Genomic DNA, 16,796 nt, shown 5'->3' with positions numbered 1-16,796 from the left:
AGCCGGTTCTCTGTCTCGGCGCCGGGCTGGGAGCTGGGTGGCGGGCGGCGGGCGCTCAGCAAAGGCGGCAGCTCCGGCAGCTGCAGCAGCTTCCACGGGGGCCTCTCAGCACAGACTTGCCCAGGCCAGGGCATGGCATCGCAGGGTGACCCGCACACCAGCTCTGGTGTCTGGCGGGGGAGCCCGAGAACGTCTTTCCGCGCTGCCCCACAGCCAAAGGTACTCCGAGCCAAGGAGAGTCACCGGTGGGCAAAGAGCTGGAACGTTTATTGGGGAGCGAGTGAGAGCGGGGGGCTGAGGGGACTAGAGAGGCTGGGGCGAGGGGAGCGCTGGGGGGAGAAGAAGGTCCTCCGGCCCCGCCCCTTTTCCTTCCTGGGTGTGGGGGGGTCCCCTGCTGGGGTGGAACCCCTGCTGCTGCAGCCCGAGGCCTGAGCCCGCCCCAAGCCCGGCATTCCCAGGGCCAGCCCCAGGTGGGCAGTGGGGTTTCACAGAGCTTCTAGAAGGAAGGCGCCCCCTGACTTCTCAGGAGGAAGTGTCCTTGGCCAGGAAGGAGCTGGCAGTGGCGCAGGACTCCTCCTGGGGGCCCGAGCTGGGTGGGGCCCGACTTCGGGCCCCGCAGAGCAGGCTCCGCAGCTCCGAGGAGACGCTGCTGCTGAAGAAGGCGTAGATCCAGGGGTTGGTGCAGCTGTTCAGGCTGGCCAGCAACATCAGCAGCACGAAGGGGGCCTCTGTGGGGGGTGGGAGAGTCCGGGCTGGGACTGAGGGTGCCTGGGCAGAGGTGCGGCCACACCGCCTGCTCGCAGGGGAAGAGCGATCTGCGTGAGCCCTCGGGTACTCCTGAGCCCAAAGCCTGCAGTGTGCATGGGGGCGCGGGTGCCTCTGCGGCCGGGCCTGAGCCGTCCCCCACAGTCCTAGCCGTGGCCGCACCCACCTTCCACCGGCGCCTGCGGGTCCCACGCCGCCCACAGCTGCACGAGGAAGAAAGGCGCCCAGCATAGCACGTACACGATCACAATCACCAGCGTCATCCGCACGGTCTTGGCCATGGCCGCTGACACCCGGGCCCCCTCGCTGGGACTGCCTGTCCGGTGCCCTCCCCGGCAAGCCCCGGCCCTCTCTGCTGGCCCCAGCAGCAGGCTCGCATGGATCTCCCGGAAGATGAGCACCTGGCAGGCAGCGATGCCCAGGGCCGGGGCCACGAACACCATCAGAGCGATCCAGGTGACATAGGCTCGGAGGCCCCAGGGCTCCACAAAGTGGGCCCAGCAGTCATGGACCCCACTGCCATTACCCACGTCACGCTGGGCAAAGATGAAAAGCTGGGGCAGGCTGAAAATGAGCGAGAAGGCCCAGGCCACCAGCACCGGCCGGTTCCAGTGAGTCCCACCTCCGTGGCGGTAGGCCAACATAGGGCGGCAGATGGCACGGTGGCGGTCCAGCGTCATGGCCAGGATCATGTAGGACGAGGCGTACATGCCCACCATCTGCAGGTACTTGACGGCCCGGCACAGGGCGTCTGGCCCACGGAAGCGATCTGTGGCATCCCATACCAGCTGGGGCAGTACTTGGAACAGAGCCACAGCCAGGTCGGCCAGGCACAAGTGGCCAATGAAGACATGCATGGGTGCCCAGCGACCCCGCCGGCCCCGGCGTGCTAGGACCCCCAGCACCAAGCCGTTGCTCAGGGCCACAGCCACAAAGACTGTGGAGAGCAGGGCAAGCTCCGCCTGGGCGAGCAGCAGGTTCCGCGTGTCCAGCAGCCCCTTGCTGCCGTTGCCGGGTGGAACAGAGGCAGAGAGGGTCCAGGGCACAGCTGGGCAACGGGTGGAGGAAGAGGGCTGAGTTAGGGGGTGTGCTGCACGGGGGCCCCTGGGCCCAAGGACATTCCAGCTGGCCAGGCAGAGCCAGGGGCTCGAGCGGCCATCAGCCTGGGCCTTCTGCTTCCCTCCAGCCTCCCACTTCCCGACTCCCAGCAGAAGCCATTCCCGCCTCATGTGGTAGGGAGGGAGGGGCAGCCCCAGCCCCCAGGGAACTTGTAGGGCCAGTGCCCTCCCTTGCCCACACCCGCAGCCTGGAGAGGAGCGGGGAGGGGGTCTCAGAAGGAGGGGCTTCTCTGCTTCATCCAACCTCACTCAGCCTGCCCGGATGGAGGGGTGGGGGCCCAGGGGCAGGAACCTTACCAGAGGCGGTGGACGCCGTGGGCATGGTGGGGCCAGGGCAGGTGTCTCGATCGCCTGGAGGAAACATGGTATTGAGCTCAGCCTCCTATCAGAGGGGTCAGCTGCGTCCTGTGTCTAGACAGGGGCCCTGAGAAGGGTCCAGTGACAGGGTACCTGTGTGCATGTGTGTGTGCGTGTTCCAGCAGTGCGGACGTGGGGCTACAGCCCTAGTCAGATCCAGGTTGGTGACGTCTGGCCGCACTGAGTCAGCCACAAACCCCCGGGCCCACTGTGCTCCTCCCCATACCGAGCCGGCTAGGACAGAGGGACGAACGCATCCCAGGACCCACCCGGGCAGCCCGCAGGATCTGAGGCAGCCGTACAGGCACCCCTTCCTCCCACACACCCTGAGGGAGTCCGGGAGAGGCGGCCATGGGAGGGCAGGGGCTGGGCGGGACAGGCCAGCTTGTCCCTGGGACCCCTTGAAGCCCCTTACCTGGCTGGGCTCTCTGGGCTCCAGGCAGCTGGGCAGTGGCCGGAGCGAAGGTGGCCCAGGAGCTCAGATCGGCTCTCCATCTCCTGCCCCGCCCCAGCCCGGCCTCTGGGAGTGACCTGCCCAGCAGGGGACTTCCTCTCCCCCCCTCCCCCACGTGCCTCTCCTGGCCTCCTGCCTGAGGCACCGGGAAGTAGGCTCCTGGCCTCCTGTGCTGCCCTTCCTGTCCCGGCCCTCCCAGGTCTGTCCCAGGGACTCCTTTCCCCTCACTCCTGAGGGCCTGAGCCCTCCTAGGTGGGTCCCCAGCTTGGTCTGGGTGTGACCATCAAGCGGGTTCTACCCCTGCCCCCGACCCCGGCCTGCGCCTGCGCTCACAGGGCCCACCTTCCCCCGGAAGATCAGCTCCAGCAGGACTCCGGGAGATCAGTTAGCTCAGCGGCTCCATTTTATAAGTGGGGAAACTGAGGCCAGAGATGTGTGGGGCTGACTGAAGGGCACCCCGCTTTTTCATGGCACAGCTTGACTCCTTTCTCACACCAGGTTCTCTCTGTCCCTCTTGAGCCCCGGTGAGGAAGGGGAGAGCTCCGGAGTGTGGGCTCCTCCTGGGCCTACGAGGTACCCGCCCGTCCTCAATTAGGGCCTCCGGAGATGGAGGACAGGAAGGGAGGGGGTGGGGCGGGTTCAAGCCGGGGCTTCTGCGCCCCCAGCGAGCCAGCTTCCTCCCCACCCTCTTCCCCCTCCCCCACCTGCAGCTACCTGTCCTAGGGGGAGGGGGCAGCTTCAGATCTCTGTCTCTCTGTCTCTGTCTGTGTCTCTGTCTCTTTCTCTTGCACACACACAGGCCCACAAAGGCGGACTCGACCCGCTCGCGTCCCTCTGAGGCTGGGGCTTCCCCTCCAGGCGCTGGGCCCTTGCTCCTGCCTCTCCTCAGCGCCCGGCACCCCCAGCGCCTCCAGTCCGTTCTTTCTGCCCTGTCCCGGGAGCCCTCTTTCCAGTCCTCTCCTGCTCTTGCTACAAATCCCGGCCCTCCTCAGCCGAGCTCCGCACAGCCCAGCCCAAGGCAGTGGCCTGCACGTGTCCTAGGGCCAGGCTCCGGGCCCAGCTGACTCTGTTTTCCTGTTTGTCCCTCTTCTCTGATGACCTGCAAGGCTAAAGGCCAAGACGGCTTCACACTGACCAGGCGCAAGTACAGCCCCGACTAAGGCCTCCCTTTCCTGGCCAGAGAGCCTGGCGGGGGTGGGGGTGGGGGGTGGAGGGCTGGACCCTATGGGCACAGGTTGCAGAATGCTGACACCCCATATCAGACCCCTTCAGCCCCACCCCCCACGAACAAGAACATTCTCACTTTCTTCCCTGTAACTGCACTGCTGTTAATAACCCAGAAGCCTGCAACCAACTTTTCTACTGCTGTCCAGATCGACAACAATGGTAGAGAGCAGGAGTTCTGGGCAGGATGCTAGGACAGATTTTTCACGGGAGAGCTAAGAGCCAATGGTAAAAAGTCACATCACATCCTCTGTTATGCGCACCCGCCCTGTGCCGGGGCCTTGCCTCATCTGTACAGGAGACCAGGTGCCTTGCCCTCTAGGGCTGTGCGCCCTTGTGCACACTCTGCCCAGCAATCCGGGCCTCAGCTTCTGTCTCTGTAAAATGGGAAGCCAGCCCCTGAAGGCTGACGATGGTGACAGGAGGGGCAAAGACCCAAAGCCCATGGAAGGGTCTACCTTCTCTGCCCACAGGGCCTAGCAGGACCCCCTCCCTCTAGCTGAGCCCTGAGGCCACTTTCCTCGCCCTCTCTGCTCCCTGTGCTCCATGTTTCCTGTCGTTGAACCCGAGGTAAAGATCTTGGGGAAGTCCTCTCCCCTCCCCAGTGGTTCTCTCCCGGCTCCAAGAGGCAACGGGTATGTGTCCACATCCAGACCAGACGTTAACGGGAGACCGGGCACACGGCTTGCCCCTGCTAGCCAGAACAGACGCTGGGGAACTTCAGGAGGAACTGAGAAGCCACCAAGGCCCGAGGGCATGCCAGAGAGAGTCTGGATTCTTTGCCAAGAGCTCCTAAGCCTGGGGAGCGCATGGCACAGGGGCAAGTGCCACATGGGCACTGGGCTGGGGGAGACACTGGGCCAGACTGGCTGAGTGCCCTCTCCAGCAGCCAGGGGCTGATCAGAGACGACAGGCCCCAGGCAGGCCCCTGCCCCAGCGCCGCCCCCCTCATGGACTGAGAGCAGGGCACTGGCCTGGCGGCCAGTTGTCCCTGAGACAGGATGGCAGGCAGGGACCGTGGAGGGGAGACAGGAGGGATCCCTGAGAGGGATTTGGGGGGTGGAACTCACCCCAGGCAGCACTGAGAGGCTGGTTGTGAAAGGATCAAGAAGGGCCTCAGTGGGCCTCAGGCCCGGGTACGGGACTGAGCAGACGCCCCCTCCCCCCACCATGCCTCCAGGATTCCATCTGCAGAAAGGATTCCGTAGGTAGCCAAGGTGTGAGCCTGGGTGTCCCCCAGCCCAGTGTCTGAGTAGAACAGGACAGAAGGCCTCAGGCCGGGGCACTGGGCCTCCCAGTCGCCAGCCACCAGGGCAGGGGACCAGAGCTGGCAGAACACTTTGCTCGACAAACGGCCCATGCTGAGGGCCCTGTGGCCTGTGTGCAGAGGTGGAAGGTCCCGGGCCCTGCCCCAGGGACTGCAGGGGCGGCCACCACCCAGGGGAGAGATGGTGGGATCCTGTTAGCACGTTAATGGATCAGAGACATTTCTCAGGCCCTGAATAAACTCTTGAAGGAGCTTTCAGGGGTGAGAGAGGAAGAGGAGGCAGCGCAGCCCATCGAGAAGGAGCGATGGAGCCAGGAGAGGAGCAGGCTGGGGAGAGCCTGGCGGCAACCAGGCACCTCCGAGAGCCTCCCATGGCACGAAAGAGCCCTGGGGCAGACGTTGGGATCCAACGGGGCAAAAACGCATTTAATAAAAACACGTGGGACATGCATGGCTCGAGGGTAAGAGCAAGACACAGTGTCCACTCACCTGAGGCCCACATCCAAGGGAACAGCAGTTTTCCAAGTCCGACAAAGCCTGCTTGCCCGTTTCGGGAGGAGGGGGAGTGGCACTTGGATTAGGAGCCCCGAAGGCGGGGAGGGGCAGGGTCCCCACAGGGGCCGGGGGCACCCCTCTTCTGGGCTGATGACCTGGGAGGGGGCAGAGGGCAGCTGGAGCCTGGCAACCACGATCTTTCTATTGCTATAAATTCGTCTTTTCTAGAATTTTATATAAATAGAATCGTAGAGTATGTAGTATCTCGTGCCTGGGCCCATCTGTTGTATGTGTTAGGACTTTGCTCCTCTTTTGTGCCAAGTGGGGCTCTGCTGGCTGGGCCTCAGAGGATCGGCTCCACTGCTAGGTGGTGAACATGGGACTATTGTAAGTTTGAAGCTGTCACAAATAGTGCGCATGACCCCGTTCCTCCAGAGGACGCCCTCGGCACTGAGAACCTGCGGGCCTACTGCTCCGCCTCTGTGCGGGCTGTTGCCTCTTTAGTCTGAACTGTTTCAGCAGGATTTTACTGGGGTCTTATCTGGCATTTTCCTTGTGATGAATGATGGTCAGAACCTTCTCACGTATTTATTTGTCACTTTCTTAAATTAAAAAAAAATTTTTTTTATTTGATACAGAGAGAGATCCCAAGTAGGCAGAGAGGCAGGCAGAGAGAGAGGGGGAAGCAGGCTCCCTGCCAAGCAGAGAGCCCGAGAGCCCGATGCAGGGCTCGATCCCAGGACTCTGGGATCATGATCTGAGCCGAAGGCAGAGACTTAACCCGCTGAGCCACCCAGGCGCCCCTATTTGCCACTTTCATAACAGTATTTTTGTCAAGTCTTTTGTCAACTTTTAAAAGTTTTCCCCATTACTGAGTTGTGAGAGAATTTTTCACTTTTAATATATTTTGGATACTTCTTCGAAAGCTGTGCATCGCAAATATTTTCCCCAGTATGTGGCCTGCGTTTTCGTTGTGTTAGTGGTCTCTTTTAAGTCATTTCTACCCGCAGCGTGGGGATCAAACTCAGCAGCCTGAGATCCAGAGTCACATGTTCTGCCAACCTAGCCAACCAGGCACCCGTAACAATCTCTGTTAAAAAGCAAACTTTTGGGGTGCCTGGCAGCACAGTAAAATATATGACTCTTGATCTTAGGGTTGTCAGTTAAACCTCACACTGGATGTACAGATTACATGAAAAACATTAAAAAATAAAATCTGGGGGGGGCGCCTGGGTGGCCCAGTGGGTTAAGCATCTGCCTTCGACTCAGGTCATGATCCTGGCATCCTGGGATTGAGCCCCGCGTCGGGTTCCCTGCTCAGCGGGGAGGCTGCTTCCCCCTCTCCCACTCCCCCTGCTTGTGTTCCCTCTCTCGCTGTGTCTTTCTATGTCAAATAAATAAAATCTTAAAAAAAAAGAGATATTCTCCTATGATTTATTCTACAAGGTTTATATTTCTAGCTCTAACATTTAGGCCTGTGACTAATTTCAATTAAAAATTTTTTAAAGATTTTATTTACTTATTTATTTGAGAGACAGAGCGAGAGAACACAAGCAAGGAGAGAGTCAGAGGGAGAGGGAGAAGCACACTCCCCACTGAGTAGGGAGCCTAACTCGGGCCTCAATCCCAGGATCCCGGGATCATGACCCAAGCCGAAGGCAGACATTTAACTGAGAGGCAACCCAACCTCAAGTTAAATTTTGTGTGTGTTATAGGTTAAAAGTTTAGGTTCATTCTTTTGCATGTGGATATCCAGTTGTCCCCACACCGTGTAGTCAAACAACTGTCTTTTCCTCACTGAATTACTTTGGCAACTTTGCCACAAATGGGTCACATGTGCGGGTCTGTTTCTGGACTCTCACTTCCGTGATCTGTACATCTGTCCTTACACCAGGGTTACACTGTCTCGATTACTATAGACTTATAGTAAGTCTGAAATGAGATAGTATAACTTCTTCAACTTTGTTCTTTCTCAAAATCATTTTGGTTAGTCTAGGTAATCTGCATTTTCACGTAAAACTTAAAATCAGCTTGTCAGTTTCTACCGAAGGAAAAAAAATCCTGCCAGGATTTTAAAGATTTCTATTTATTTTAGAGAAGGAGAAAGAAAGAGAGCTCGAGTGCAAGGGAGGGACGGGGGAGGGAGAAGGAGAGAATCTTGAGCAGACTCCGCGCTGAGCATGGAGCCCGACATGGGGCTTGGTCTCACAACCCTGAGATCATGACCCGAGCCAGGATCAAGAGTCTGATGCTTAACCCCCTGAGCCGCCCACGCACCCCTCCTGCCAGCACTTTAATTGCCCTTACATTTGAATCTAGAGACACGGATCTGAATCTGTCTAGAGATAGATCTTAATAATGAGGGTCCTTCAACCCTCGAATACAGTATTCTGCTCCATTTGTTTACGTTCCCTTAATTTCTCTTAGCATTTTACGGTGTTTGGCTTACAGGGTTTCCATATGCTATTAAGTTATCCGCAAGGATTTCATATCTTGGATGCTTTTGCCAAGGGTACTTTTCAGGGTTTTTTTGTTTTTGTTTTTTTGGGGGGTGGTTTGGGGGGGTTTGTTTGGTTTGATTTTTAGGCACACACATTTATGTAAGTTTTGCAAGACACAGGAAACTTGTAAGGAAATGAGGAACTAAAAATATGGTGAAAACACATGCTTTTTAATTTCTTTTTTTTTAAGATTTTATTTATTTATTTATTTGAAAGAGAGAGAAGGAGGGAGTGCATGAGTGGCGTGCGGGGTAGGTAGAGGGACAAGCGGACTCTGTGCTGAGCCTGGAGCTCAACGTGGATCTCAAACTCATTACCCTGAGACCATGACCGCAGCTGACATCAAGAATCAGCTGCTCAACTGCCTGAGCCATTCCGGTGCCCCAACCAATGGTGCTTTCAAATGTCGTGACTTGATTGTCTGTTGCCAGTATATAGATATGCTATTGATATTGTATATTGACTGTTTAACTGTGACCTTGCTAAACCTACTCATTAGTTCTGCTGGTTTTTGTGGATTTCTTAGGTTTTTTTTTTTTTACATGGATAATAATACCATGTCAAATAAAAACACATTTCTTTCTAATCTATGTGCCTTTTACTTCTTTTTCTTGCCTTATCACACTAGCTAGGACCTCCAGTGCAACAATGAGTAAAAGGGATGAAAGATAGCCTCGCTTTGTCCCTGATCAAAAGGGAAAAGCAGTAGTCTGTCACCACTAAATAAGATGTTAACTGTGGGGTTTTCAGAGATGCCCTTTACTGGGCTGAGGAAGTTTCCCTCTATTCCTACTATACTGAGACCTTTTATCACAAGTGTTTTTCCTGCATCTATTGAGATGATCATGTGGTTTCTCTTTTTTGTTGTTGCTCTGTTAATATGGTTAATTACCTTGGCTGATTTTCAAATGTCAAAGCAAACCGGCATTGCTACTTGGTCATGATGTTTTATCTTTTTAGATGTTGCTGGATGTGATTTGCTAGGATTTTGGTTAGTATGTTTGCATCATGTGTATTCAGAGGCATACCAGTCTGTAGTTTCCTCTTTGTGCCATGTCTTTCGTTCTGGTAAGATGAGATGGGAACTGTTCCCTCTGTTTTCTGGAACAGTTTGTGTGGAACAGTTTGTGCTTTTCTTTCTTCCATAACATTTGGTAGAATTCCTTAGTGAAGACATAGGCCTGGAGTTTTCTTTGTGGAAATGTTTTTAGCTACAAATTAAACTCTCTAAATAGATATAGGATTAGTCAGGTTATCTATGTCATTCTGGAAGAACTGGATCTCGTCTACCTTGTCTTGTAATGTATTGGCATAAGTTTCCCTTACTATCATTCTGATATTTGTAATATTTGTACTGATATCCTCTCTTTCACTTTTTCTCTTTGTTTTCTCTCTTTCATCTTTTTTGAAAGATTTATTTATTTATTTATTTATTTATTTATCAGGCAGAGAGACAGAGAGCTCCCTGCACAGGAGCAGGGGGCATGGCAGGCTCCCTGCTGAGCGGGGATTTTTTTTTCCCCGCTTTCAGGACTCTGTTCCGGACACTGAGGTCATGACCTGAGCCAAAGGTGGAAACTTAACTGTCTGAGCCACCGAGGTGTCCCTCTCCCTCCCTCTCTCTTTTTGTAAAAAGATTTTATTTATTTATTTGACAGAGAGAGAGAGACTGCAAGTAGGCAGAGAGGCAGGAAGGGGGTGGGGGGAAGCAGGCTCCCAGCTGAGCAGAGAGCCCACTGCGGGGCTCAGATCGCAGGACCCTGACTGAGATCATGACCTGAGCTGAAGGCAGAGGCTTAACCCGCTGAGCCACCCAGGCGCCCTCTGACGCCCTTTTCTAATATAAGCAATGAATGTCAAACGAGTTCCTTTAATCACTTGTTTAGTTTTGAATTCCCAAATATTTATATTTTATGTTTTTTTTTTATTCAATTAAATAAGTTTTCTTCCAATAGATGAGATTTAACTTGTGATTTCTCCCTTGACTCATGGTTTATTTAAAAGCATATTTTTTCATTTCCAAATATTTGAAAATTTCCTAGATACCGTTTTGTTATTGATTTCTGATTCAACATCATTGTGGTCAGAAATCCTACTTCACAGATTTTTAGTCTTTGTAATTTACTGAAATTTCAATTTATTGAACTACTGCCCAGAATGTAGTCTGTGTTGATGAATGTTATATCCACACTTGAGAAGAACGTGTATTTTCCTGTTATTTTCTCGATGTACAAATATCAATTAGGTCACTTTTGTTGATAGCATTGTTCAAATCTTACTGATTTCTTTTTCCCCTCTCTGTGTTATCAATCATAGAGAAAGGAATGTTATAGTCTCCAACTATGTTTGGAGATTTGTCTATTTCTAGAAACTTCATTGCTGAAAATTTTTGTCTCATACTTTTTTAAGACTTATTTATTTATTTGACAGAGAGAGAGGGATCGCAAGTCAGCAGAGAGACAGGCAAAGAGAGAGGGAGAAGCGGGCTCCCCGCAGAGCAGAGAGGCCGAGCGATTTGGGGCTCGATCTCAGGACCCCGGGATCATGACCTGAGCCGAAGGCCGAGGCTTTAACCCACTGAGCCACCCAGGTGCCTCTCATAGTCTTTAAAAGTAAATGAAAAATTTTTTAAGAAAATCCTTCCCTCATGGTCCCATTTCCCACAAACTGTTTTCACCTTCATTCCGTCTTCCATGCTTGCACGGGACGCTCCCTCCGATGCTCACTGATCCTTGCTTGTCGTCTCATATTTAAGAATGTCGGTTGGATGGCGCGCCCGGGGGGCTCAGTGGTTAAGCGTCTGCCTTTGGCTCAGGTCATGATCCCAGGGCCCTGGGACGGAGCCCGGTGTCGGGTTCCCCGCCCCACGGGAAGCCTGCTTCTCACTCTCCCTCTCCCCCTGCTTATGTTCCCTCTCTCGCTGTCTCTCTCTCTCTCTGTGTCAAATAAATAAATAAAATCTTTAAAAAAAAAAAAAGAACGTGGGTTCAAGCGGCCTTCGTGGTGGGGCGATGCGCTGAGCCATGTTAGTGGAGAATCCTGGTATCACTGTCTCTGCTAGGTCTGCAGTGGGGACAGAATTCAGAATCCGCAAGCATCTCCAAGTGGGCTGGGGGCTGGGGCTGGAGCAGCCGTACACTCGGGGCTCTGGCCGCAGTGACCTCTGAAGCCAACTCCTGACCGCATCCTCCAGCAGGGGCGACGGTGGCCTGCTGAGGGGCCTGTAGGCTCGCACGCTGAGGGCTTGTCGGGCATCCGTGCCCGGCAGATGGGGCACCGCGATCTGTCCTCGTGGAACCGAGCCAAGTCCACGCCCCATGCAGACAGCTTGAGGCCATACGTGCTGGATCGCGGCGACCCTCCTTCAGGCAGCCTGTCAGCCGCCTCGGTCCTGCTCTTCCTGCGCTGGGAAAAGCAGGCGGATGGCCGTTTGTTGGCGACTCTGCTCCAGCCCCCAGCTGCTGAAAGCGGGGCTGGCTGCAGGCGCCTGAACGAATGAAGGCAGGGTGAGTGTTCATCTGCCGCTCCTCCTGTCCCCAGCATGGTGCCCCCAGCTGTCCCCGGTGTCGCCCAGCCAAAGCGCTCTTCATTTCCTCATCTCCCAAGAAGGAAGCTGCTCTTCGGCTGGGACGGGGGACAGCATAGAGGGGTCGAGCTGCCTCGTACATAGATTTGCGTCCATGTCCCCACCGCTGCTGTCTCAGCCCCGGAGACCTGCCTCTCTCTGCCGCCACTGTTTGCAGTCCGGGGGAGGACTGCATGCGTCGAACGTCAAACGGGCAGCTCTGTTCAGAGCCTGGGGGGTTGCAGGAAACCCAAGAGAAGAGGTGGTTTAGGCATGCTTACACTGCACAGGCCAAGCCAAACGCCTACCAAGTCATGGCTCCCGGCTGTGCTCACATCTCTACCCGGTGACTGACACACAGGCCAGGTCTTAGCCGGCAAAATCCCACGGACTGCGTGGCGTAAACAACAGACGTTCCATTTTTCACAGTCCTGGAGGCAGGTAGTCCCAGATCGAGTTCGGATCAGGTCGGTTTCCTAGTGGAAGTCCTTTTCTGGGCCTGTAGGTTGTTGTCCCCTTGCTGTGTCCTCCTTCAGTGGCGAGAGAGATGGAGACAGAGAGAAGTCTCTGCTGTCTCTTCTTCCAAGGACACTAACCCTATTGGATCAAGGCCCCACGCTTATGACCTCATTTAACCTTAATTACTTCCTTAAAGGCCCCGTCTCCAAATATGAGGGTTAGGGCTTCAACACAGGACTGGGGGGAGTCGGCAACATTCAGCCCATGGCAGATGGCCACGCTGCATATGACAGAGCCTGCCGCATCCTTGGCCCCCAGAGTGGGTGGGCCTCATGCAGCCCACTGAGGACCCGAAGAGAAGAAAGAGGCTGAGTGAGAGGGAACTCTTGGGCATGACTGTTCCAGCTGCAACACCAACCTTTTCCTGGCGTCAGACTGGAACTTTCCCCAGCTTGTTCTTTAGATCTTAGGTCATCACACACACACACACACATCCTGTCGGTTCTGTCTCACTGGAGATCCCTGACTAATGCAAATGACATTCCTCATTTCCCTCCAAGAATGGAGAAACTGGAGCCTGTCGAAGGCACAGGGGGCACGTGGAAGACAAAGAGGTCCTGTGGGATCTGGTAGGTTGGGGACGGGGTCGATGGACTGGAAAGCTCTGGAGAAACCCGAATGCAGGGCTGGGAGAAGGGAGGAAGTTGGAGAACAGGAAGGGACAGATCGGAAGTCACGCCAACAAAGCTGGCATTTGGAACTTAATATGACAGAGTGATTCTGCGAATGATGAGGTCTGTAAGGCATAACCATCAGAGGGCGAGGCTGAGGTGAGGTCAAGGTCTTTGGAGATAAGAAGGTCAGGAAACTGAGAGGTGGGAATGCTGTGTGAGTGAGGGGAAGCCACTGGGGAGTGAGGCAGAGTGACAGCTCAAGGAGGAACAGAGGGTGGCCAGGTCCAGGGAGAAGAACATTAAAGGACCCTGGCCATGGGGCCGTTGAGTGCCCCTCGCAGCACAGCCACTGACTTGTCCCACACAGAACAATCCAGGAAAGAGAACAAAGAGGAAGGAGCAGGACACTTTATGACTCCCCAAAGTGGCCCGCCGCCACTTGTTTCATTCTGTTCATTAGAAATGAGTGCTCAAGGGAACCTGGGTGGCCCAGTTGGTCAAGCAACCGACTTGATTTCGGTTCAGGTCATGGTCTCAGGGTCGTGAGATGGAGCCCCGCTTCAGGCTCTGTGCCCATCAGGGAGTCTGCTTGAGATCTCTCTCTCTCTCTCTCTGACCCCACCCCCCCAATAAATAAATAAATATTAAAATAAAAGAAATGAGTCATCAAGTACAGCCCACACTCAGGAGGAGGAAAGGCGGCACCACCTCTCGACGCCGGGAACGTCAAAGACTTTGCCGCCACCAGTTAGAACCACCAGAGCAGAGATATTGACAGACTTTGGGCTTTATTAAGAATGCACATGAAAACAGCTAGAGTAACTACTAAAAAATTCATACAGCGCTTCAAAACAGAAAAGGAAATGAAAAAGAACACAAGTTCAATCTATCTAAATGATGACAGTATCACGGGAAATGGCTGGGGCCTCCTTTTTAAAATTTATTTTATTTTATTTATCCATTTGTCAGAGAGAGAGAGCACAAGCAGACGGACGGGCAGGCAGAGGGAGAGGGAGAAGCAGGCTCCTTGCCAAGCAGGGACCCCCAGGAGGGGCTCCATCCCAGGACCCCGGGATCATGCCCTGTGCCCAAGGCAGATGCTTCGCTGACAGCCACCGCAGCCATCCCTGGGACCTCCTTTTAATGTGCCTTTGAGCTTCCTGCCCAAGAGCGTTATTTCCCAGACTGCGCAGGGCCAGCCAGGCTCTGGGAGACAAGTTGGATTTTGCCAGTTAGGCGCACTCACCTGAAATGTGGAAGGCTGAAGGAAGGGGAGCCCATCCTTTCGCTTTGCCGAGCCCTTCTCCTGCTCCGTTTAAAGGACAAGGGAACACGGGGCTCCAGCGCTTGGCCCCTTCTTCCCACAGCCCTGACTTCCTGGTCCCAGCTCGCTGATCCCTGACTCAGGCCAGCAGCGATATCTTCTTGATAACCGTAACCCACACTTACCCTGGGGGCCGCCCGTGCCCCGACCTGGCTGATAGTGGCAGAGATAGCTGGTCCTTAGGGAGACTGGTTTGGAGCTGCGCTGCCCCCCCCACCAAACACTCCCCTCGGGGCCTCTGCAGGGGCTGTGTCTGTGACCCCCTTTTTCAGGCTTACAGCACCCCTTCTGCATCCTGCCTTGAACTTTCGCCGATAGCTGGTGGGGGCAGAGAGAGCAGTCTGGAACCAGGTCAGACAGAAAGCACTGAATAAGCCGGAGAGAACGAATCTGAACACGTCGCCAACACCCCCCTCCCCACGGCCAACTCAACCCCACAGGTAAAAACCAGTGGCAGAAAAAGGCACCCAGGAACCCGGCAATCTCACTCCTCGGTCGGCACAGAAACGGGAGTGCGCCGATGTGGAAACCTGTATGCTCGCTCTCAGCTGAACCCGGTGACTCCTGACATGGTCTTTGCCTTGTGGGGGGTGGGGTGGGGTCTGAACAGACTCTGGGTGCCTGCGGTGAGGAGCTCTGGCCACTGACGGGGGAGGTGAGTGGCCTCCCAGTGTCCCCAGTGAGCACGCGGCTCACTGCCTGTTCGGATCCTCTCTCCTTCCTGGCCTCACTGCCGCCGGCCCCTCCATCTCAGCCCACAGAAGTGGGAGAACGGGCTTTTCCGTCAATTAGGAGCCAGCGCAAATCCCTGCTCTGCCATTTGCCTCCTGGGTGACCTTGGGTAAGTCGCTTGACCTGCCCAAACGTCAGTTTCCTCATCTGTGAAGTGGAGGCAACAATGGTGCCCACGTAACTGCCTCTGGTTACACTCCCTGGACACATCCCTTGAGCTCTTGTGACTTTCGTCACCTCCCCTGTAATATGGGCTAATAATGACTGACCTCCCCAGGTTGCTTATACAAGACCCTGCGCTCGGAACCAGGGCAGGCCCGAGATTCGGTGTCCCGATGGGGATGGATGCTGTCGTGGTCACCGGCGCCGGACCCATCAGTACGCACTGGGGAGAGCGCGCTCTCTGGGCTCCGCCCTCTTCCTTCACTCCGGTCATCGCTGTGGCAGTGTCGGCATCAAACCCTATATTCCCGAAAAGGAGGAAAGGGTTTGTGCAGCTGCGGCTGGAGAGGAGAGAGACCAGGCCTATCAGAGGTGGCATCAGAGCAGGCAGAAAGCAGGGAGCATCTCAGGGCTTCTGCCTTGAGTGCCCAGGACGCCCCCCATAGGGAGCTCTGGGCCCACTGGCCTTGTGCCTGGCTTGGCCTCTGTCCTGCTCCCGAAGGGGCTGAACCAGTGACACAAGAGCACTGCACTCCCACTCCGGATCTACTAGATCCAAATGGGGTGTGGGGTAGGGGGACACTGGCAGCCCTGGAGGGCGGCTCGGGGGCCCCTTGGCTCTTCTGGCTCTCCAGCCCTCTCTGTTCACTCAAGAGCCTCTTCTCCTCGCGGAGTCACCTTCCAAAGAGCCCAGAAACACCGCATCCAGACCCTCACTGAGGGCAGGACCCCAAGCCTCCCCGTCCAGGGGTGCTAGAAGCTGGCACTTTGGTCAGTGGCCTGGGGGGGCCCTCCCACGTGGGCCTCCTGCATGGCTTGGAGGGTCTGGGGAGGCTGAGTTGAAGGCCCCAGAATGCTTCATTGGGCAACAGGCATGCTCATAAAAATACCGTAGGCCACCAGGGCTGCAATCTGCCATCTGGGCCCTAGGCCTTCCTTGTCCTGCGGCCGGCTCAGCCAGCTCGGCTTACTCCGGAATCGCTGCGCCCTCCGCCTCCCATCGGAGGTCACTGGCTGGGGGGGGGGGGTCGGGCAGCGGGGGCGCTGGGGAGGAGCTCCTTCCCAGGCTTCCAGGGCTAGGGCTACCGGAGAGAGTGGGGCCTCTGGGAAAGGTCGAGAAGGGGCCGATCCTCATGACAAAGAAATAAAACGCGGGCCTGAGAACGCTGGCAGGGAGTTGGAGGAAGATCTAGGAACTGAGAGTGGTGGCTCCAGGGGCTCCCTCTCCGTGACCTCCTCGCACCCCCAGAACGTCTTTGGTGGGCTGAAATCGAGGCCCGCGCCCTACCGGACCGGGTGCCTAGGATGGGAGGGATTCGGGGAAGACCCCAGGGACTGGGTAATTCTGCCCCTGGCTGGGGAGCGTCCAAACACCCCACTACCAGGGCGCGGCCGACAGCGTTGCGTGTGGGCGCTCTTCGCTCGCCAGCGCCCTCGAGGACCGGGTGAAGGCTGGGGGATGTTTCCGCACCCCACTCCTCTCTCCACATCCCAGCCCCGTGCCCCGGGGGCACCCTCGCCCCGCAATTCCCTCCGGGAGCCAACGCTGCGGCGAGGGCGCCGCGGTGCGGGGCCGCTCAGGGGCCAGGGACTACGGGGCTGCGGGCGCAGGTCTGGCGAGATCTGGCGGCGGGGGTCCTACTGAGCTCCCGTGGGGGGCCACAAGGGGCTCCTGGCCGGCGCCCGGCTCCGCAGCCCG

General features: G+C 55.9%; 1 protein-coding gene across 2 annotated transcripts; it reads right to left on the bottom strand.

Moving 5' to 3' along the window:
* Nucleotides 1–47: 47 nt before the first annotated feature.
* Nucleotides 48–14,249, bottom strand: AVPR2 (arginine vasopressin receptor 2). Of its 2 annotated transcripts, none has more exons than XM_032329935.1 (4): nucleotides 14,126–14,249; nucleotides 2,181–2,234; nucleotides 932–1,813; nucleotides 48–728 (listed from the first exon to the last, which is right to left on the bottom strand). In XM_032329935.1, the coding sequence occupies exons 2-4, from the start codon at nucleotides 2,203–2,205 to the stop codon at nucleotides 523–525; spliced, it is 1,113 nt and encodes a 370-aa protein (XP_032185826.1). In that variant the 5' UTR covers nucleotides 2,206–2,234; nucleotides 14,126–14,249; the 3' UTR covers nucleotides 48–522. The 2 variants fall into 2 exon arrangements, with proteins under 2 accessions (XP_032185826.1, XP_032185825.1); XM_032329934.1 differs by lacking the exon at nucleotides 14,126–14,249 and adding an exon at nucleotides 2,656–3,340.
* Nucleotides 14,250–16,796: the final 2,547 nt, after the last annotated feature.

Source organism: Mustela erminea, chromosome X (assembly GCF_009829155.1).
Source record: "Mustela erminea isolate mMusErm1 chromosome X, mMusErm1.Pri, whole genome shotgun sequence".
Classification (NCBI taxonomy): Eukaryota; Metazoa; Chordata; class Mammalia; order Carnivora; family Mustelidae; genus Mustela; species Mustela erminea.
Note: the sequence above shows the minus strand (reverse complement) of the source record. Positions and strands in the feature narration are given on the sequence as shown.

Coding starts and splice junctions, on each gene's coding strand:
- AVPR2 (XM_032329935.1), bottom strand. CDS start 2,205: ATGCCCACGGCGTCCACCGCCTCTG. Junction 1,814..2,180: donor CACGGCGTCCACCGCCTCTG/GTAAGGTTCCTG, acceptor CCCGTTGCCCAG/CTGTGCCCTGGACCCTCTCT. Junction 729..931: donor CCCGCAGGCGCCGGTGGAAG/GTGGGTGCGGCC, acceptor CACCCCCCACAG/AGGCCCCCTTCGTGCTGCTG.